The sequence below is a fragment of the Branchiostoma floridae genome, chromosome 18 (genome assembly GCF_000003815.2).
Source record: "Branchiostoma floridae strain S238N-H82 chromosome 18, Bfl_VNyyK, whole genome shotgun sequence".
NCBI lineage: Eukaryota > Metazoa > Chordata > Leptocardii > Amphioxiformes > Branchiostomatidae > Branchiostoma > Branchiostoma floridae.
This window is the reverse complement of record NC_049996.1, coordinates 2,502,676-2,522,029: the sequence shown is the minus strand read 5'-3', so window position 1 is coordinate 2,522,029 and position 19,354 is coordinate 2,502,676. Positions and strand designations below refer to the sequence as shown.

The window sequence follows — 19,354 nt, the reverse complement described above, 5'->3', positions numbered from 1 at the left end:
AATGAGTAAATTGTGTTTGCTATTCCGTGTATATGATTGCTTCTGTACTGTGTAGGAAATACTGATTTCGGTATATGAATTACATCATCAGAGCACCCCAAAACGTATAAAAGCGTGCGAGAGAAAACTGCTGCTTTCATTATGAACTCTAAATTGTAACGAAGGTTGAATAAATGACGGAAGACTCAGACCATGGCACAGTGTGTACCAAAAATTAAGTTCTTCATTTTTGCCATTTCGTATCTTCTCCTTTGACTTTAAAACGCTTCGTTCGTTAGTTTCCATTTTCTGTTTTTTCCTTTTATTTACGACTGAATTTGCAGCTTCTTTATATGATTTACAGTATGGTCAGAAACTTTGTTTTCTTTGGGAACAGAAAAAAATTAATGCGTTCCGACTTTTACAGTCAAGCCATCGTGGCCTTGCTTCTTGTTTTTTCCTGCACCTGATTCGGTTGGTACATGTGTTACAGCTGTTCAGTGCAGCAGCTGCAGCAGCTGTGGGCAAGGTGACTGTGAAAGCTGCCCCCAAGGGAGCCGAGATCTGCGCCTTTTCTTCACCTGATGAGACCAGGTATGTTCTACGTCTTCTCTCCATTCATAATCTTCAAAAGTAAACTGTGCTTAATGTTCTTAAAGTTCTTTTCTCTTTCACAGCTTTGGAAGTAGAATAAGATACATGGTTTTCATATTTTCTATAATTGCTACAACTCTGTGTCTAAAGAATATTCTGCCAGTCTTAGTGCCATATTCATGCCATAGTTAGACAAACGCTAACCTTCAACTGCAAAAATTCTTTCATTTTCTGACATTGTATATGTAAACAATTTCTTTGATGTGGCCTGCGCTTCACTCTTCATATATGTAAGGACCTGATTATCATTATTATTCAGTATACATCAACCAATACGAATGTATCGGTGCATCTTTTGTAAAACTTTATAAATTAGATGTTGTGGGAAAATGAAGGATGAAATGATTGGGTCTGTACTCTTATAAACTGTCATTGCAGTTACTGTAAAGTACTAGTAATGCTAAGATTTCCATGCCGTCCTTTGCAGCATCGACAAAGGCTACAAAGTGTACCTGGGAAACTGTGCGGCTTGTCACTGAGTCACGCTGGCGGCGGGAATTAGCCGGAAGTGACGTCATCTGACAACAGGAAGTGACGTCACTACACGTAGTTTAGAGAATGTGACATGTCGGTAATAGTTCATCACAACTTTCCGTCGACAACTCTGCGAATTATTCTTGCACAATTGAACAGTTTATACATTATGTGCCCTTGCTACGTTATACCAATATCTCTGTACTGCATACTAGGGGAAAGTACTATGGATACAAATCTAATTGCAGTTTGAAGTATTTGAATGCTACCATGTTGAAAATCATTATTCCAGTTTGGTTGCATTAGTGCTATACATAAACCGTGTTAAAGTTTCTTGATACAGATACAATATCATATTTCTGACTGACAACTACAGTCTAGTCCAAACTTCAGGCGGAGGGCAAGAGAAACAAAACGACTTTAACATGTGAAGACTGTATTCTGTTACGGCAAATGTCACTGTAGTTTAGCACTTAAAACTGGAACGAATAACGGTATGTGAATGTGTACCATTTTGTGCTGCAATAAAATCTCTTCAGCATTGTGTTCCAAACTCTGTGCTTGTATTTTTTCAGCATCTATCTTGTTTCTATCTTGTTTCATGAGTAAGTTGAGTGCTATTTTCTCACAGCTTGTTGAACAATGTAAGGAACAGAAATCACAACAGCAAGGAATAGCTGAATCATAATGTAAAACAGAACACAGTTGCGTGGATAGGGACAAACCATTAATGCCAGGCCATAAAGTCTTGATTTGATAAATAACTTGCATATTGACAGGCCCCACCCCTTACTAGAAATGCATGTGCCCCTTCCCTACAATTAACACTAGTAAAGATAAACAACAGTATGGTACTCCCAACACTCTTAGCAAACATCATTATAGCGTATTCAACATAGCTAGCTTTTCTTAAACTTCATACTGATAAAAACAGTAGATAGGTTGTCAAAAAGTCTGTAGAGAAGACAGTAAAGGCTGTGTAACTAAGAAACTAATATGTTTATTTGATTTACCACCTGTGGACACCAGTAGTTTTAAGTTTACTGTGATGTCATCACGAAAACACGAACATAAAACTATCGCAACAATGCTTATATTTACAGTAGAGCTATCCCCTACCCGGCGGATTAAAGTTGTTATTACGGGGCCAAAGAGCGCTAACTTTGTGCCCGAGTGAAGTGAATGAATCCACCCGGGGTACTCTGACTTCCAGACGTTTACAACTACATAAATGGCGCACACCAACTCTAAGACTGTGATGTTGGCACTTTTCAAAACGTTTAGGAGCAAAGAACAGCATTTTCGATACCCGGAAAAGATATGTTTCGTTTTGATCGACAAGCGGTAACTATTTTGCATTATCTCTACGTGGGTAATCAGGGTATAGAATAAAGTTTTAACCTCTACAAGGCACGTGCACTGTCAGGGTCACGCAAGTCATAGGTTACGTAATTCATTTGCCTGATTATCCAATAGAACAGTACTACCGATTATAGATCTAACCCTCAATAAATTTCCAGTTACCGAGAATTCCCTGTTGTTTTGTTGTTGCTGTTGAAAAGAAAGTATCATTCAACCACAGGTTAAAGAACAACAAGGGTAACGAGTCGTTCGGTGTAATATAACCAGCTGCTGCCGCGCCGCGTGCCTGCGAAGCTGGTGTGTTACGCCGAACGGCGGTTATACCGGCTATATAGATACAGATGCAGAAACATTTGTGAGTTAAAACCACATGAAAATCATAACAACTTTGCCTGTGTTGTGCTTGTCTATCAAGTTCTGAATAATCTAATTTTTGATCTAATCAAAAACAGAATGCAAATTCTGGTGATTATCAACAGGTGGTAAGGGCACGCCTTTTCAAGATGGCGAGTACGAGTATGTCTGGAAGGGACAGAACACGGTGGTTAAAACTGTCCTTGGAAGTCTCGATACGTCCGTTTTTGGGTGGTAAGTAGTACCTAACGGTGTCTCCTATATTCTCGTGACTATTTCGACCGAAAGGATTGCAATAAAATGAAGCAAAGGCACAGTATGGAGTAAAGTATATGTGGGGTATTTTTAGTTTAAACATGCACTTAGTAAAACAGTCACTGGGGGGCGCTCGTATGCTGTCCTTTTTGGATGGGTTCCTCTTAGGATGCTTGGATCGGAAGGGGATCGCAAATAAGCAAATGATTTATATGCAGATATTTCAGTCTATTTTGAACCATATTTATCACGACTCATGTTTTTGTTGTTGCTTTCTTAAAAATTGTGAAGAATTATAAGGAGGATTATCGTCTATCTATCAATGTGATTTTATGTGTACTGAGTCATTCAGGTGAAACTCACATTTTCGAAGTGTACTTTGCAAACAAATCGTTATGGGGCGCTGTGAGACCGTGCGCGAGCAGTCATTGCAAATACGTATTGTAACTGCAGTTTGCATTTTCGCCACTAGATGTCGCTAACAGGGGTGTAAATCAGAAAATTTGTTATCGGAGAATTTCCTCAACAGGACAGGAAAAAAAAGACTAAAAGAGATATTGGTGCTCACCCCACCGTTGCGGATAACGTTAACCTTTACGGGACAATTTTTGTTCCAAAGTGTTCGTTTCCAAACTTAATCCTGATCCTAATCCGCTACGATAATCCCCTTATGTGCATGGGCTGGTATACAGATGTGCGTAACGTTACGCTCGTACAGAATAACGAAACGAGGTAAACTTCTTACCGACTGAGCTAGTACATTTTATTTAATGTTTAAAGTTTATGGTATGTTCAATTGTGTGAATGGTGTTCAGCACCAAGGACAGGCATGTTTGTGTGTGAATGGTGTTCAGCACCAAGGACAGGCATGTTTGCGTGTGGATGGTGTTCAGCAGCAAGGACAGGCATGTTTGTGTGTGGATGTTTTTAAGAACCAAGGACAGATATGTTTTTGAGTAGATAGTGTTCATCACTAAGGACAGGTGCAGCCGCCACGCCATGCCGAGAGTTCTATGCAGTTTTCTATTCCTTCCGCGAGAGAAAGTAGTCCGTTCCAAGACTCCGGGTGTCAACACCCCTCACAAGAAAGCTTGTCGCTGGAGTATACAACTGCGTATCTTCTTAATTTCAAGTCATTCACAGTATTCTAGCCTCCGTTTCAGGTCATATGTTTTTTTAAACCGATTTTGTATCGTTTTGTTGTAACAAATACGACCCAAAATCAGGTGACTTTCGCGTAAATTCCCCTGTTGTTTTCAACCTGTTGTAGATGTCAAACCAACAGGAAATATCCTGCGTATGAAAGAGCAAACCTTCTAGTTCTAGTTTCTGAAAGTATAAGATTTATCACAGATTTTTAAGGCGTAATGCATTTGCCCCGATATTCCGTGAAGTCATGTCATAAATTTGATTGCAGAATAGAACGCACCGGGTTTGACGATTTAGCAATTATCCAACCGGGACAGCTCCTCCTTCCGTAAATCTTAAATATTATGACCGGAATTTTGTTTACGGTAGTCCCAAGTTTATGAATTCCAAGTTTCAAGCCAATATACCAATCCGAAGTGATATAAATCTAACTTCAAAATTTCTGACTGACTGCGTAGCGAACAGCGCGCCGTTTTGAGACAGTTGTACGTTCCATGAACCCCGGGCGTCGGGACTACCTACCAAAAAGCTTGTCGCTCGAGTTTACAACTATGTACAATCAATATTTCATCACGTTTACAATTTTCAAGGTTTCCATTTTACTCCTACGGACTTTTTAAACCGACTTTTACCTCTACCCGTTTGATGATATGATCTGAAATCAGTTGATTTTAGCGCTAGTTCCCCGCTGCGTTTTACCTTACAGCAGATTTCAGAACGAAAGGAAATCTAGTTCGTAAAATAGACCAAAATCTCTTTTTTTCAGGTGGTATATGGCATTTTATCATTTTCGATGGAGAAAAGGGCTTAAATTTGAACCGCGCGAGGCCACCTCATCAGAGGCGTCCAAAAAGGAACGCTTCAGCGCTGGCATCAGCGCCCGTTCCATAGAGCACACGCCAGACCCGCACCATTGTATTTACGTACTAGTTACCGTAAAACTACGATCCAGTTTGCTAATTCACTCCGTCTTCACGTGTAGTTTTTCTTTAGGCATCCTTTGAAAACACTGGAGAGGTATATTGGTGCCGATACTTGTGTTAAAAGTCGATTGCACTCGAATCAACCAAACCAACGACTTACAACATTTGGATTTAGAACAGTCGAAAGGGTGACCTCAGTAAAAATGGAATTACAAACCTTTCCAGATTTCAAACCAACAAGATTTTCAGAAGAGGTATAGTAAAAGATTCAACAATTCTGGCGCACTAGTCATTGAAAAAAGAATTGAAGGCGTAATACATTTGCCCCGATATTCAAATTCGTCGAAAATTTAGCTCATAATGGCACCACCATTTTGCCAATTTCACTGTGTAACAAACATGATCAGGAAACTAGACATAAAACCCCACAAAGATGGACCATATCGAGATTACATAATATTCCTCTATGACATATAGAACGCAATCTTGGTAGAAAGGCCGGCAATCAGGTCTAAAGCAGCTGTAAAACTCGGATGAAATTCCATCCACCTGACGCGCGAGAAGCGTTTCCTTAGCAACGTGTTGCTAAGGACAGCGGAGCGATTCGAACTGCATAGAAAACATGTTCGAAAACTGTTCGATCTAGGTCATGGCGTGCCGGCTGGGTGTGTTTATGTGTGGATTGTGTTCAGCACCAAGGACGGGTATGATTGCCTGTGTGTGAATAGTGTTCAGCACCAAGGACAGGTATGTTTATATGTGGATAGTGTTCAGCACCAAGGACAGATATGTTTGTACGTGGATAGTGTTCAGCACCAAGGACAGGTGTGTTTGTATGGGTGTTACTAGCAGTTAGCACCAAGGAATGGTATTGTGTGTGTTTGGATGGTGTTCAGCACCAAGGACAGGTGTGGTTGTATGTAGATGATGTTCAGCACAATGAAGAGATGCGTTTGAGTGTATAGATAGTGTTCAACACCAAGCACAGGTGTTGTAACCTATATATTTACTGAGCACAAGTACAATACTTATTGACAAGCAACAAACAGATCACACAACAATAACAAGAACAGCTACAGTCATGTCATGAACATATTTTATTATTTTAATCTTAAAAATACAAATGACATACACACAAATGCCAAGGAGCACAGCAATCATGACAAATACAACACAAAACGTTGTATATTTTTAAAAGATTTGACGTTGTAGCTAGCCACAAAGTAATAATAGCAATATTCAGTTGCTTTAACACAAAACAAACAGTGCAGCAGATTTGCTGTTATGATATCTTGAGCATGAAAACGTATCCATATGTAAATGTACATAATTATATATCATAGAAAATTTTGAAGTTACAATTAAACTTTACAAATAATTTTTATTGCGATGGACAAAACGCTAAATAAACAACTCTGAGCTAAGCCATCTTAGGCCACACTGTACGTGATAAAAACATTACAACAATGCAGAATCCTGAAATAAAAAAATAATAACATGAAAACAAAAAGATGTGCCCATCTGATATGCTATGCTTCTCTGCATTCTAGGACAGTACATAGACTGTTAGCAAAAGGTAAGACACCACGAATCCCAATTACGCTCTAAAAGCTCACTGGAAATTGCACTGCTGGTAACGTCACGTACACTGTATCCTTTGTATCTATAATGGTTAATGTCCCATGGTTAACCATAAGATGCGAGGTGAAAGAAAGTAGAGTTGTAATGTACAGTGATTTCACAGCTGAGCTAGAATTGACCCTTTGTGTCACCCAGCAAATGGCTCAATCCTAGGGACCCATCTATAAGGATTTGGGAGTGACAATTTGAGATTTGAAAGGATTTGGCTAGACTTTGGCTCTAAAATGAATGTCAAGGAAGGTTACTTTTCAGTAAAACCTTACAAATTGACATGGTTTTCAAAGGTCCCCGGCTCCAGTAAATGGTGACAAATTGCTTGTAAAAGATAAAGGTAGTTCCAAAGTCGATTTCGAGGCCGTACGGGCAATGGGTATATGTTATCCACTGTGTCTAGCGCACGGTATTGGAAGGTGGAGCCCATCCCTCTCCTTCCACTGCCTTTTACCTTACCAACTGAAGTCAGGGACCCATTTTTACACCTGGGTGGAGTGAGGAAAGTTGTATTAAGTGCCTTTTGCCAAGGGCACAACATTGGTGGCATGTAAAGGGATTCAAACCCAGGATCACACCCTAACTGTTACACCAACAAGATGCCACCTGTACCTTTTCCTTAAAGAAAATAAATTGTACTCTACCCAAATCCTGCAATCTTCTTTGACAGAGACTTATGATCGAATCGAAAATTTGAATAGCTGAATAGCAGCATTATAACGTCAATTTATACATATCAAAATAGATGTTCAAGACAGACTGCAATTCCATTACAATTTACATTTTCCATACAATGATATACATGTATATCATATTGCAAGTAAAATCTGATATCATTGCAGACAAATCAGTATTCCATGCAATTATCAACTTATTCCTCTTGTTCTTGGGTTGTAAAACTTGGAACATCTTGATTTGTCTCTCTGCATATCTTTAAAATCATACCTCAAATCTATCATATTGCAGTAGATTTAACATTGTTTCTCCTGATTGTCCTCAGAGTTATCTTCTATCATAAGGCCACACCAATTTAATTTCTTGGTTCACGGATTTTTCATAAAAAATGTGGAGCGAAAGGGCGAAATAAAAATAAAAATTGTAAAATGGTTGGGGTAAAGGTAAGGGCCTATCCAAAACATATAGAATAAAAAGTTTTCAGCTTGAAAAAAGTACAGAAACACTATTACTATACAGTAACAGCACCTGTACCCACACTTTAAGGAGCTTATAATATAAAGGCCAATTTGCTACACCAGAAAGTTGGTGAATTGTTTCATTAATGGTGAAAATTTGCTGAGTGGTAATTTCTATTTTTATTTCTCTTTCCAAAAAATAGGAGCGAGCAAATCCGTGAACCAAGAAACTAAATTGGTGTGGCCTAACATTAATTCTCCTATGCAGAACCTAATTCTAACATCCTATACAATTTACCTTGAGAAGACACTAAATAAACTGAGCTGAGATTTCCACTTTTTGTGGGTGTGTAACCTCTAACCAGCTGTCAGCCAATCAGAGATTTAACTTTACCTAAAGAAAACATTTACACTATCATAATTGGCTAACAGCTGGTTAGAGAATTTAACATTTACCTAAAGAAAATGTGTCTAAGCAATTCTCTGATTGGCTAAGAGCTGGTTAGAGGTCTCACCAAAAAAAGTGGAACCTCAGTCCTGAGTTTAGTAAAACCTTCCATAGGTACTTGTGTACTACTGTAAATGAAGAAATGTTCGCGGTGGATTAATGTTCGTGGTTTTCGCGGCGGCCGCTTCACCGCGAATTCAAAACCACCGCGAACATTTTTCCATAACATTAAGAGACTACAGTGCATGGTGCTACCGCAAAATTAAAACCACCGCGAAAAGTCCATTTTCCCGCTACCGCAAAATTAAATCCCCGCGAACTTAAATGCATTTACAGCATATGGACTGTAAATAAGACTCATGCTATGTAGGTATTTCTGTACTAGTCCTGGTACAGTAGAAGCCATTTCATTGCACACCCCATTTGCCAGCTTATTTTGTGCAATTATCCGCATGGTGCAATAATGCAAAGTTATCTAGCTGGACTGCACTGGTTTGGGATTTTGTGAGTCAGTGCAATTAACAGAAGTGTAGTAATCCGTTGTGCAATTACCTGGCTTCTACTGTACTGCATAATATATAGATTTAATACGGATTTTCGTTTGACTTTTTTATACAGTTTTGTTACCTCCCATGATTCGCTGAATAAGATAAAGAATTGAACCATTCTTTACATAGTTTGCAGTTAGATCTGTATTTCATAAAATCTTAGACTAATATAAAACCAGCAGAGTAGTACAGGCAATTTTGAACATTCAACCTGTACCAGTGCCCTTGGACAGAAAACAACATTTCCAGAACTGGACTATATGATTGACAGTTGAAAAAACTTAAAGGTTTCTCCTTCTGTTCTCAGCTTTCATCATCATATCATCATCATCATTACCATCATCATCATCATCAACAACAACAACAACAACATCATCAACACCATCATCATCATCACAAGAGTCATTCTTCATCGAAAAGGTGAAGCCATCAGCGACTTCAATCTTCAAATTAAAGAAAAAATTTCAGCTGATCTTGAGAATACGGTTTGAGTTAAACCCAAGCCATGGGGCTCCTTGCATCTTCCAGTTACACTGACTCTTTACAGAGGAGAGAGAGACTCTCCACACAGAAGATGTGGATGTTACAGTCAGGAGCCCCGGGCCCAATCTCTGGGTTTGGGAGTTTTTTTAGGACCCACTCTCCCTATATGACCATCCTTAGTGTATGTACATATACGTGACCTTCGGGTATACAGTGCTGTATATGGTACATACGATATGGGCCTTACGATATACGTTTATATCAGTACACACACTGTATGGATTATCAACTAGGATACTAGCACATGCTCATCTTTTTCCTGTACATTTTCTCTACTCTCTTCATTTGCTTCTGTTTTCGATTTTTCTTTGTTTTCGTCTTGGGTTTCTTCTGGCTTGGAATCTTCGGTTTTGTCTTCTTTCCTGCTTTCCTCCTCCCCCTTCTCATTCCTTCCTTCCATCTCTGCCTGGTATTCCTCGGCCATCCTCCTCTGTTTTTCGGCCTCGAGTTTGTCGTTGAAGAGACAGAGTTGTTTGAGGAAGCCGGTGTTGGGCCCGATCTCCCGTTTCTGTCGGACTGCGATGAGAGCGTCCTCCACGTTGTGTTCCTTGTAGATCATGAGGTACGCCATGACGAGGGATGGAGAACGGGAGTAACCCTCGCGACAGTGGACGAGGATCTTTCCTGAAGTTAGGATGAAGTCTCTGTTAGCAATGCATTTATAGGCAGGGTTCAAGATAGTGCATTTTTAGTGTAACGGGCCACTATGTATATGCTATAATTTGAGACCAACATGCTAAAATGAGGACCACATTGCCATCTTTTACTGATACTTAAAAATTTGCTATCATTTACTTGTTGAACAATGCCAAGTCAAATATTACGAAAAATTATCATATGCCACTCCTGACTGTACCAAAATTGGGCAAAAAAATGGTGCCTTAATTATTTAATCGAAGTGGTCAAGAAGTTCAAACAAGTAACTGACCACTCAGAACATGGCAAGCCTAACAAGATTTCATAAACATGATTATTTTTTAAATTTTTACTTCCAATCTTCTTTGTGTTTGGAAGACTTAAATCATTACAATCTGTTTTTCAATTTATTTTTGCAATCTATGGTGTACACACACATACTTAGAAAGACAGACAGACACACACACACATACAGACAGACACACCAAAAACAATACCTCTGTTTTTCATGGAGGTAATAACAGCATAATGCACTGAGTGAGTTCTAACCTCCTTCCTCGTCCACTGCCTTGTGAATGTACTTTGCAGCATCCTCAAAGTGTTGCATCAGGTTGTACTGCTCGAAGTCGCTGGCGCGTACGCCATAGTAGTCGATCCCGACATCCTCGTAGAACTCCGGTCCCGTCTGCACGTGCATGAACGGGGACTTCCCCTCGGCCGCGTTCAGGACGTGCGTGACGCCCAAACCCATCAGGCGATGCTTGTTGCGAGCACTGCTCCTGTGAATGGGGTAGAAGAGATAAAAAACTATAGAATTTTGGGCCGTAGGTCACATGAAAATGCAGGATGTTTCTGAAGGCGAGAATAAAGAAAAATCATCATTTAAAGAAACTAGAAAGGCAATATTTTCGCAAAAGTGCAGTAAGTCTTTCCCATGGCCTTTTGACTATTCACATACAATTATAGTAAAAAATGTCCGTATCACGTGACAAAGCGTTCCTTCCCACCCTCTGCATTTTCGTCAATCCTTGCGTAAACTTTACTCAAAACCAGAAAAATTGGAACCCAGCTACAAAAACAAAAAGTTTACCTTCGGAAACTTAACAATCACAGCTTGATCATTCTCTTTACAGCAACTCAGACTTTCATTATGACATTTTATGGTCCTGAATATTTTCAATTTAAACTCTTGAAATAAAACAGATGGTCCTGAATCAATTGTGCAATGGAAAATCTACTTATCTATCGTTCTAGCGTGTTTTCAGAATTGTTTTGATGATCCGCAAATGAACTAATTGGTACTATGTATTCTAATATGAATCTTACCATTCAATAGTCAACGAGTCTACTTGCAATTCCGCCTCTGGCTGCTATGTGGCATGAAATTTTAAGTTGAATAAACCTGGTCCATTATTCCATAAATACATTGTATCTGCTGTCCCTGACTTGTTGCAAAACTAGACTCATTCAGACCTTTTAAAACACATACTTTCAATAACCATAATATTGATTAAGAAGCAATTCATCCAGGCATTCTCATTAGTTATTGTGTGAACAGACAGCATCAGAACAACTTACAGCAAATGACTACAAAACCTCTATTTCATGGAGATTGACATTTTTGGTCCATTGGTACCATCGGTACCTCATACTGTGACTAGGGGTGGGTACCGGTACAGAAAATCCAGGTCCAGTCCAGGTCGAGGGTATCAGGTCCAGGTCTGGACCTGAACTTGGACCTGATTGCCTGTGAAAACTTGGGCGATACTCAAAACAATGGTTCAATTTTCTAAAAAAGGAATCTCTTTGGCACACTCCAGGTATTTCAAATTTGTGGAATCTGTGATGGGTTTGACTGTAGAAACTTGGTAGAAATGATTTTAAACTCCACTCTACCTTGTTATTTTCTTGAACTGGTAAGTGCCAAAACGTGTAAACCCCTGCCCATACAAGCTCCGTCATTTCATACTGACGGTCCAAAATCTGGATTTTTTTCAGGTCAGTTTTTTTTCAGACCAGTCCAACATAAAAAAAACATTTTAAAAAAAAGAAGTTTTATACCAGCACATCATACCCATACCCACCCCAACTGTAACTGTTCTCATTTACAGTTTCAGCCTCACCCTGATTGCTACAGAAAAGTTCAATCACTCACAAATTCCCCTGACTACCATGTTATAACAGCTTCTCAGCCCTGTGTAGCCCAGAGAATAACCCCGCCATTTCAGATGCTATTAGCTAATAAGTAGACGACCATTACTGATGGTAAAAGTAATCCAGGACGGACAGACTGGGATAATTGGCCAATTTATTTGCAGCAATCAAAGTTGAAGGAAAATGATTGGGTTTCTACCCCTGCTCGCAGCTTTGGGGTGATGGATTTATTTCAGAAATGCAGAGAGTCCACAGGTTGTCTTACTAAACTTAGAATGAAAATCTGTCTGTGAATTTTTTTTCTACGGTTTTTGATAATGATGATGATGCCATTTTTATGTGAAAGTCATTACTAAACCCTAACTTATCTGTTCAGAAAGTGTTAAACTTTGTATCAACCGTGATTTTAGAAAATTAATTGTGTGAAATGTTAAGTGGTAAATTGTGAAACAGCTGGTTTTAAGTAATGTCTGTACAGGAAGGGTCTGCATGGGGGATGCTGGCAATGCTTAACAATAAATCTAGGAGTACAGGTACAGGTCATTCAATCACCTACATGTAACAGCTGAACTTTGCATCAAAACTTCTGATTTATGACTATAAGGCCACACCAATTTAATTTCTTGGTTCACAGATTTTTTCATAAAAAATATTAAGCGAAAGGGCGAAAAAAAAATAAAAATAAAAATTGTAAAATGGTTCGGGTAAAGGTAAGGGCTAATCCCAAACATAAAGAAAAAAAGTTTTCAGCTTGAAAAAAGTACAAAAACACTATTATTGTACAGTAACAGCACCAGTCCTGTTCGTTGAAAATTACAAAAGTAGTGTCAGTTTTTATGTTTGCTACACCAGAAAGTTGGTGAATGGTTTCTTGAATGGTGAAAATTTGCTGAGTGGTAATTTTTATTTTTATTTTTTTTCCCAAAAAATAGGAGTGAGCGAATCCGTGAACCAAGAAATTAAATTGTTGTGGCCTAATGTGACAATAACAATAACATTGTCTTGAACCCAGCGTATTCAGGTGTATAATGTCCAAAGGTTGTCTGACATTGCTCCGCAGATCTAATGCTATTTCACCTTTATTTGCGGGGTAACCTTTATCCGTTGTATTCAAGACTAGGGTATTTAGGGATATCAAGTCTACGGACAGTGGTTTCAAACTGCAATACTTAACAGAAATACAATTTGGAACCACTGTCCATCGACTTGATACCCTAAATTCCCTGTTCTTAAGTTAAAATGGACATAGGTTACCTCACGGATAATATTGGTGAACTAGCGTTTCTCATTACAAATAATTTCTCAAAAACGGTTAACAATGAATTCATGATAACAAATAACATGGGAATTGATGGGGAAGGGCTAGCAACCCATCCAAGCAAAAGTATACCCTGCTACAGAAACAGCAATTGAACTTGCTGCTATAATTGTGACACTTGCACCATGCAGAAAAAACAGGTTTCACACTTTGAGCCGGTGAACCTACATTACAGAAATTGCACTGGCAATGACTCCTCTGTTGTCTTAATGTAATCATTTCTGGTAGGTCTCAAAAGTTATGGGATCAGAATAATTCAGACAAATTTCAACCAATCATTTTGGCACGCTCTTCCAAACCAGAACTAAACCAGTTGCAACCATAGGCAGAAATTATCATCTCTATTGATTATTTCAACCTCAGTGGGACCTTGCCTAGTAAAGAATGAAGAGGAATTTGACACGAGAGAAATCTTTGTTACCAGACCCACATAGCAATTGGTTTTGGGGTTATCTTGAGTCTGAGGTTTTGACTGTAATATTATCAATCATATTTTGTGTTGCAGGTTTATTTGTTTAGACCAGCCTGAAATAATTTTCTGTCCCCTCAATTTTGACTCCTTTAAGCATCCAAGAGGGTCCGGAGACGACCCTTTGAAACACAATTTCTTACATTTTGAGGTGTAAATTTTGCTGGTAGACTAAGCTGTTTAATGGCATCTGTTTTGGTGAAAAATTACACAAGAGAGACAGTTTTTCTGATATCTTTACATCTATCAATTTTTGTCCGTCACAGGGGACGGAATGGGCAAATTTTTTTTCTGTTCCCAGCTGCAAAATTCTGTCAAAGGCTAGGGAAGGTTGCAATTGGGTGCTGGCTACAACCCTGGTTTACACTGTTTTTGTGCAGTCAAATCAACAGGGCCTTACCAGAATTGATTTGACTGTCTTGCAAGTAGAAGATTTGTTCTTACAAAAGTAGGGCATTCTGCCTTCTTTTCCACCTAGTGCACACATTTGTTAGTCTCTGCATCAGCGATTACACAGATTGGCCATTTGAATCTGACTCCCAGAAGTGGCCCAATTACTGTTCAATGTACATTAACCTCAGCTTGATGGACTGACACTATCTCACAGTAAATGATGACTATTTATCACTAATGCTCTTCCAATTTGCATGGATGTCCCTGTGGCTCAACTGGTAGCGACCTCTACATATACTGTAAATGCATTGAGTTTGCAAGGATTTACATGTAATTTTGCGTTAGTGGGAAAGTGGAGTGTTTGCAGTGGTTTTAAGTTTGCAGTAGTGCCATACACTGTAGTCACATATTACATTGTACTGTCATGGAAAATGTTTGCGGTGGTTTTAAGTTCGTAGTAGTGCCATACACTGTGGTAACATACAATGTACTGTCATGGAAAAATGTTTGCGATGGTTTTAAATTTGCAGTAAGACTGCCTTGCGAAAACCGCAAACATAAAACCACCACAAACTTTTCTGCATTTACAGTTGTAGTTGAGTTTCTGGTTACACTTAGTTGGTAACTGGGAGGCCAGGCGAGTGGGTTTGATCCTGGGTAGGGCTTCTTTGTTCGGCCTGCACCTGTCTTTTGGGAGGGATGTAAAATGGGCCCAGTCACTGGGTACTTCAAGGGTTTGAATCAGGGCTCTAGCCAGCGTCGGTTTTTCAATTGACGGAAATTTACTGCGTCTGACGGAAAAATTTTAAAAGCAATCCGTCAACCCTGACGGACAAAAATCCTAGGTGGAAGCTACAGGCGGCTTGGTGACGCCGTCCACGGCTGTAAAAGCCACACACTGTTTGTTTTGCTATTGTTATGATTGTTGACAATGTGTGTCGGCGCTCTTTCGCATACGATAATCTCATTAAAACTGGTTTTTCAAGGTCTCAATGGCAACATTTACTTCTTTGTAGTGTCATAGGGAAAATCAATTTTCGCGATTTTCACGACGATTGGAATTGGCTGACGGAAAAAAAATTCAAGCTGGCTAAAGCCCTGGTTTGAATAAACAACAAACTCATCCATTGCTCTGCAAGCAGAGGTTTGTATTTTTATGTCTTTTGGCATTTTGGTCTGGCTGTCTGTTTTGTCAGTTTTTTGTTGTCTGCAAGCCAACCTATAGAATGGCACCAGTATTGTAAGAAGGAAAATGCCACTTGCAATTGATAAATTTCTTTGCAAAACAATCAGGAAGTGCAGAAAGTGAGCTATTTCCTATGGTGGTAACAGACTATGGAGGAAAGAAACTTGCACTGGTGTAACTTTGTTCTGAAATAACTTGCACCACACCAATTTTACATGCACAAACTCGCATATGCATGTGGTATTTTGAGCCCTGCTATATTCGACCTTGAACTGATGGCATATCTCTGTGTAAACGATGGTGAGATGTAGAAGATTGAGACAAATGACGTTCAGCTTCTTTGCTACCCTTTTTAGCCCAGCCAGTTAAGACATAAATGACCCCATCTGTCTCACTGTTACATGCCATGTCTGCACCGAACAGAATGCTGTTCAGGTTTAAAATGCCTTGTGAATTTTTATGTTTACAACTGTTACATCAAACCCAGTGTTGTAGCCAGCATCCATCCTTCCGAGCTTTGACGGAATTTTGCCGCTGGGGATGGAGAAAAAATTTGCCCATTCTGTCCTCTGCGGTGGACAAAAATTGACATGTAAAGATTTAATTAAACCAAGCTGAGTCTACATACCAGCAACATTTGCTCCTCAAAATAAAGGAAATAGCATTTCACAGGGTCTAGATTTCAAAATTCTCCCGGGAGAATACTCTTGGACCCCCCCCCTTAGGATTTTCTTGCCTTTGACAGGATTTCCATTCAAATCCAGGGGACAGAAAAAAAATCAGGCTGGCGAACACTGATCAAACCGAATCTGTTTCCTAGTCTTCTCATATGCAGTGTTTGCGAGTGCAGATAACTGATAAAAGTGAAAGATTTGGATACCCGCTTTTGTAAAAACATTCTTGGCGTGCACAGGAATTGCTGTAACTCCGCATGTAGAGCAGAACTCGGAGTCTATCCAACAGGCATAGATATAGCAATCCGCATAGTTAAGTACTGGCTACGCCTTAAACAGTTAGATTACTCTACACACCCTTTACAAATAGACGCACTACTCTGTCAACAAAATGTACCTTCAAACAATCATAAGAAAACTTGCCTCCAACATGTAAAACAAATACTTGATGATAATGGTTATTCCTATCTATGGAACTATTCTCACTCTAGAATAGACAACAAACATATTTGCACATTGTTAAGGAAAAGACTGTCAGACGTGTATGTCCAAACCTTTTTCCAGCAACTGTCTAAAGATAACGGCAAACTAAGATTTTACAAACATATCAAAACCGAATATGCCATGGAAACCTATCTATACCAGAACGACACTGACAAGAGATCCAATGTATGTAAGATAAGAATCAGTGCTCACTCACTAGAGATAGAAAAGGGTCGTTATAGAAAAGTGCCAGTTCAAGATAGATTGTGTAAATACTGTGCGACGGATGCAGTGGAAGATGAAATACATTTTATATGTAACTGCCCCCATTATGAGGACGAAAGAAACAACCTTTTTGACACAATCAAAACAATATTTCCAACTTTTCACCAGTTAGTAGACCTCAAAAAACTATATTTCTGTTAAAATCACAGAACCCACTAATCATTAAAGAAGTGGGACTTTTCATCAGCCACTGCCTCCAAAGAAGAAGTCAAACCACCCAGTAAAGAAAGTAGAAGCATGTACATAGATAGCTGACGTGTGTGTATTTAGAATAGACACTTGTTACTTTTCACTGTCTGTATCATTGCAATTAGCCTACGGGCATGGATTTGCAAATAAATAAATAAATTAAAAAGTTATTTAGTTGTGTATTTGAAGTTGCTGCATTCTTTTATTGTTTTGCAGTGGTGTGATATTGTCAGGGGGTACGTAGTTTCTTAAACATTGGTTAAGAAGGACCCAAGAAAGGTTCAGACACAGTATTGTCAATTCAGCCCTTTATATGTATAGCAGAAACGAAAACTAAAAGAAAGCTGTCAGTAAAATAAATCAGATTGAACAGAATGTTGAAGATGTTTTGCCACCAACAGTAAAAGATTGACATGGTCATTTTGCAGCCAACAAATGTGCTTTGCACAATTATAGCATTAGCTTACACATGTATCTCTGGCTTTGCACAAGGTCTTCTTTTGGAAGCCGCTGCCAAAATGACCAATAACATGCTTGAAGAAATCCACATTTACACATAAGATAGTGTAAGGACGATGGGGCAAATGATAATGCAAGTTGAAATGTCCTACGGAGTCTGCAATCCTCAGTTCCAGTAACATGAATGTCGGGTGAGCAACACAGCCGGGATTCGAACTCTTAACCTCCTAGTTCAAAGGCAGGGTCGCTAAACACTGAGCCATGCACACCAAAGATCCTACTTGTCTGCTGTGATTATTTTTCCTTCAGCTATTCCAGTAACCCTGACCTTACAAAACTCCTGCTGTACATCATCCTATCGGCTCAGGCATCACAAACTATCAGCGCGACCATCACACTTTCATTACTGTGGGTTTTGTGAGGGAATCCCGGAAGTACATTCCCCATCACATCTTACTGGAAGGAAACACTGTACCTCAATCAATGAAGCAACCTCTGAGTTCCACCAAGTAACATACGGGTACCTCAGGGATTCATATTAGGACCCCTGCTGTTCATCTGGGGCCAAACGCTGAGCATTTGCTCTACTTGTATGTTTTGTACCATATGTATAGGTAGTATGTATACATGTATGTATACTCGATGAAATCTGTCTCTGTTATATTTTATCTGACCCTTACATGTACCTCCCTCATGACCTCAATGAAAAGTGGCCTGCAGGTCAATTTGAGCTGAATAAAGGTTCAAACAAACAAACTAACCACTGAGTTATGCACACCAAAAAACCTACTTGTCTGCTGTGATTATTTTTCCTTCAGCTATTCCGGCAACCCTGACCTTACAAAGCTCCTGCTATACAATCATCCTATCGGCTTGCCCATCACAAACTATCAGTGCACCCATCACGCTTTCATTTAACTGTAGGTTTTGTGAGAGAATCCCGGAGGTCAGCTGTGTCTATTCCCCATCACATTCAATCAAAGGCAGTGCCCAGGAGAGGTCGGGGAGGAGAAGACGTTAGGGTACGCGAATGAGCAGAATAAGCTTCAACCTTATCATGGAATCTCATCTGTGTTGGTAGTACTGTAAAATGCATTTATGTTCCTGGGGATTTTTTTCACGTTAGGCCACACCAATTTAATTTCTTGGTTCACGGATTTTTTCATAAAAAATATGGAGCGAGAGGGCGAAATAAAAATTAAAAAAAATGAAAATTGTAAAATGGTTGGGGTAAAGGTAACGGTTAATCCAAAACAAAGAAAAAAAGTGTTCAGCTTGAAAAAAAGTACAAAAACACTATTATTGTACAGTAACCGCACCTGTACCCACACTTTAAGGAGCTTATACATGTAATATAAAGGCCAATTTGCTACACCAGAAAGTTGGTGAATGGTTAAATCAATGGTGAAAATTTGCTAAGTGGTAATTTTTATTTTTATTTTTTTTTCCAAAAAATAGGAGCGAGCGAATCCGTGAACCAAGAAATTAAATTGGTGTGGCCTTAGCAGGAAAATGGAGTGTTCGTGGTGGTTTTGAGTTCACAATAGCACCATCCCGCAAACTGTACTGTACTGTAGTCACATACTGTAATAGAAACCATGGCAAGTCTATGAACCGAAGTAGGAAACCACTTACTGGTTACTCAGCAAGTGTG

At 39.3% G+C, this 19,354-nt stretch overlaps 2 protein-coding genes across 2 annotated transcripts in view; one reads left to right on the top strand and one right to left on the bottom strand.

Moving 5' to 3' along the window:
• Positions 1-3,040: 3,040 nt before the first annotated feature.
• Positions 3,041-19,354, top strand: part of LOC118405713 (leucine-rich repeat-containing protein 72-like) — a 61,609-nt gene continuing 45,295 nt past the window's right edge. Inside the window, exon 1 of the mRNA XM_035805355.1 lies at positions 3,041-3,057. The gene's annotated coding sequence lies outside the window, so the exon portion shown is untranslated. The remainder of the gene's footprint in view (positions 3,058-19,354) is intronic.
• LOC118405710 (dual specificity protein phosphatase 3-like) overlaps positions 9,291-19,354 on the bottom strand; it is a 29,031-nt gene continuing 18,967 nt past the window's right edge. Inside the window, exons 3-4 of the mRNA XM_035805341.1 lie at positions 10,640-10,869; positions 9,291-10,078 (exon numbers count right to left, since the gene is read on the bottom strand). Of these exons, the coding sequence (XP_035661234.1) occupies positions 9,684-10,078; positions 10,640-10,869 (625 nt within the window). The 3' untranslated portion in view covers positions 9,291-9,683. The remainder of the gene's footprint in view (positions 10,079-10,639; positions 10,870-19,354) is intronic.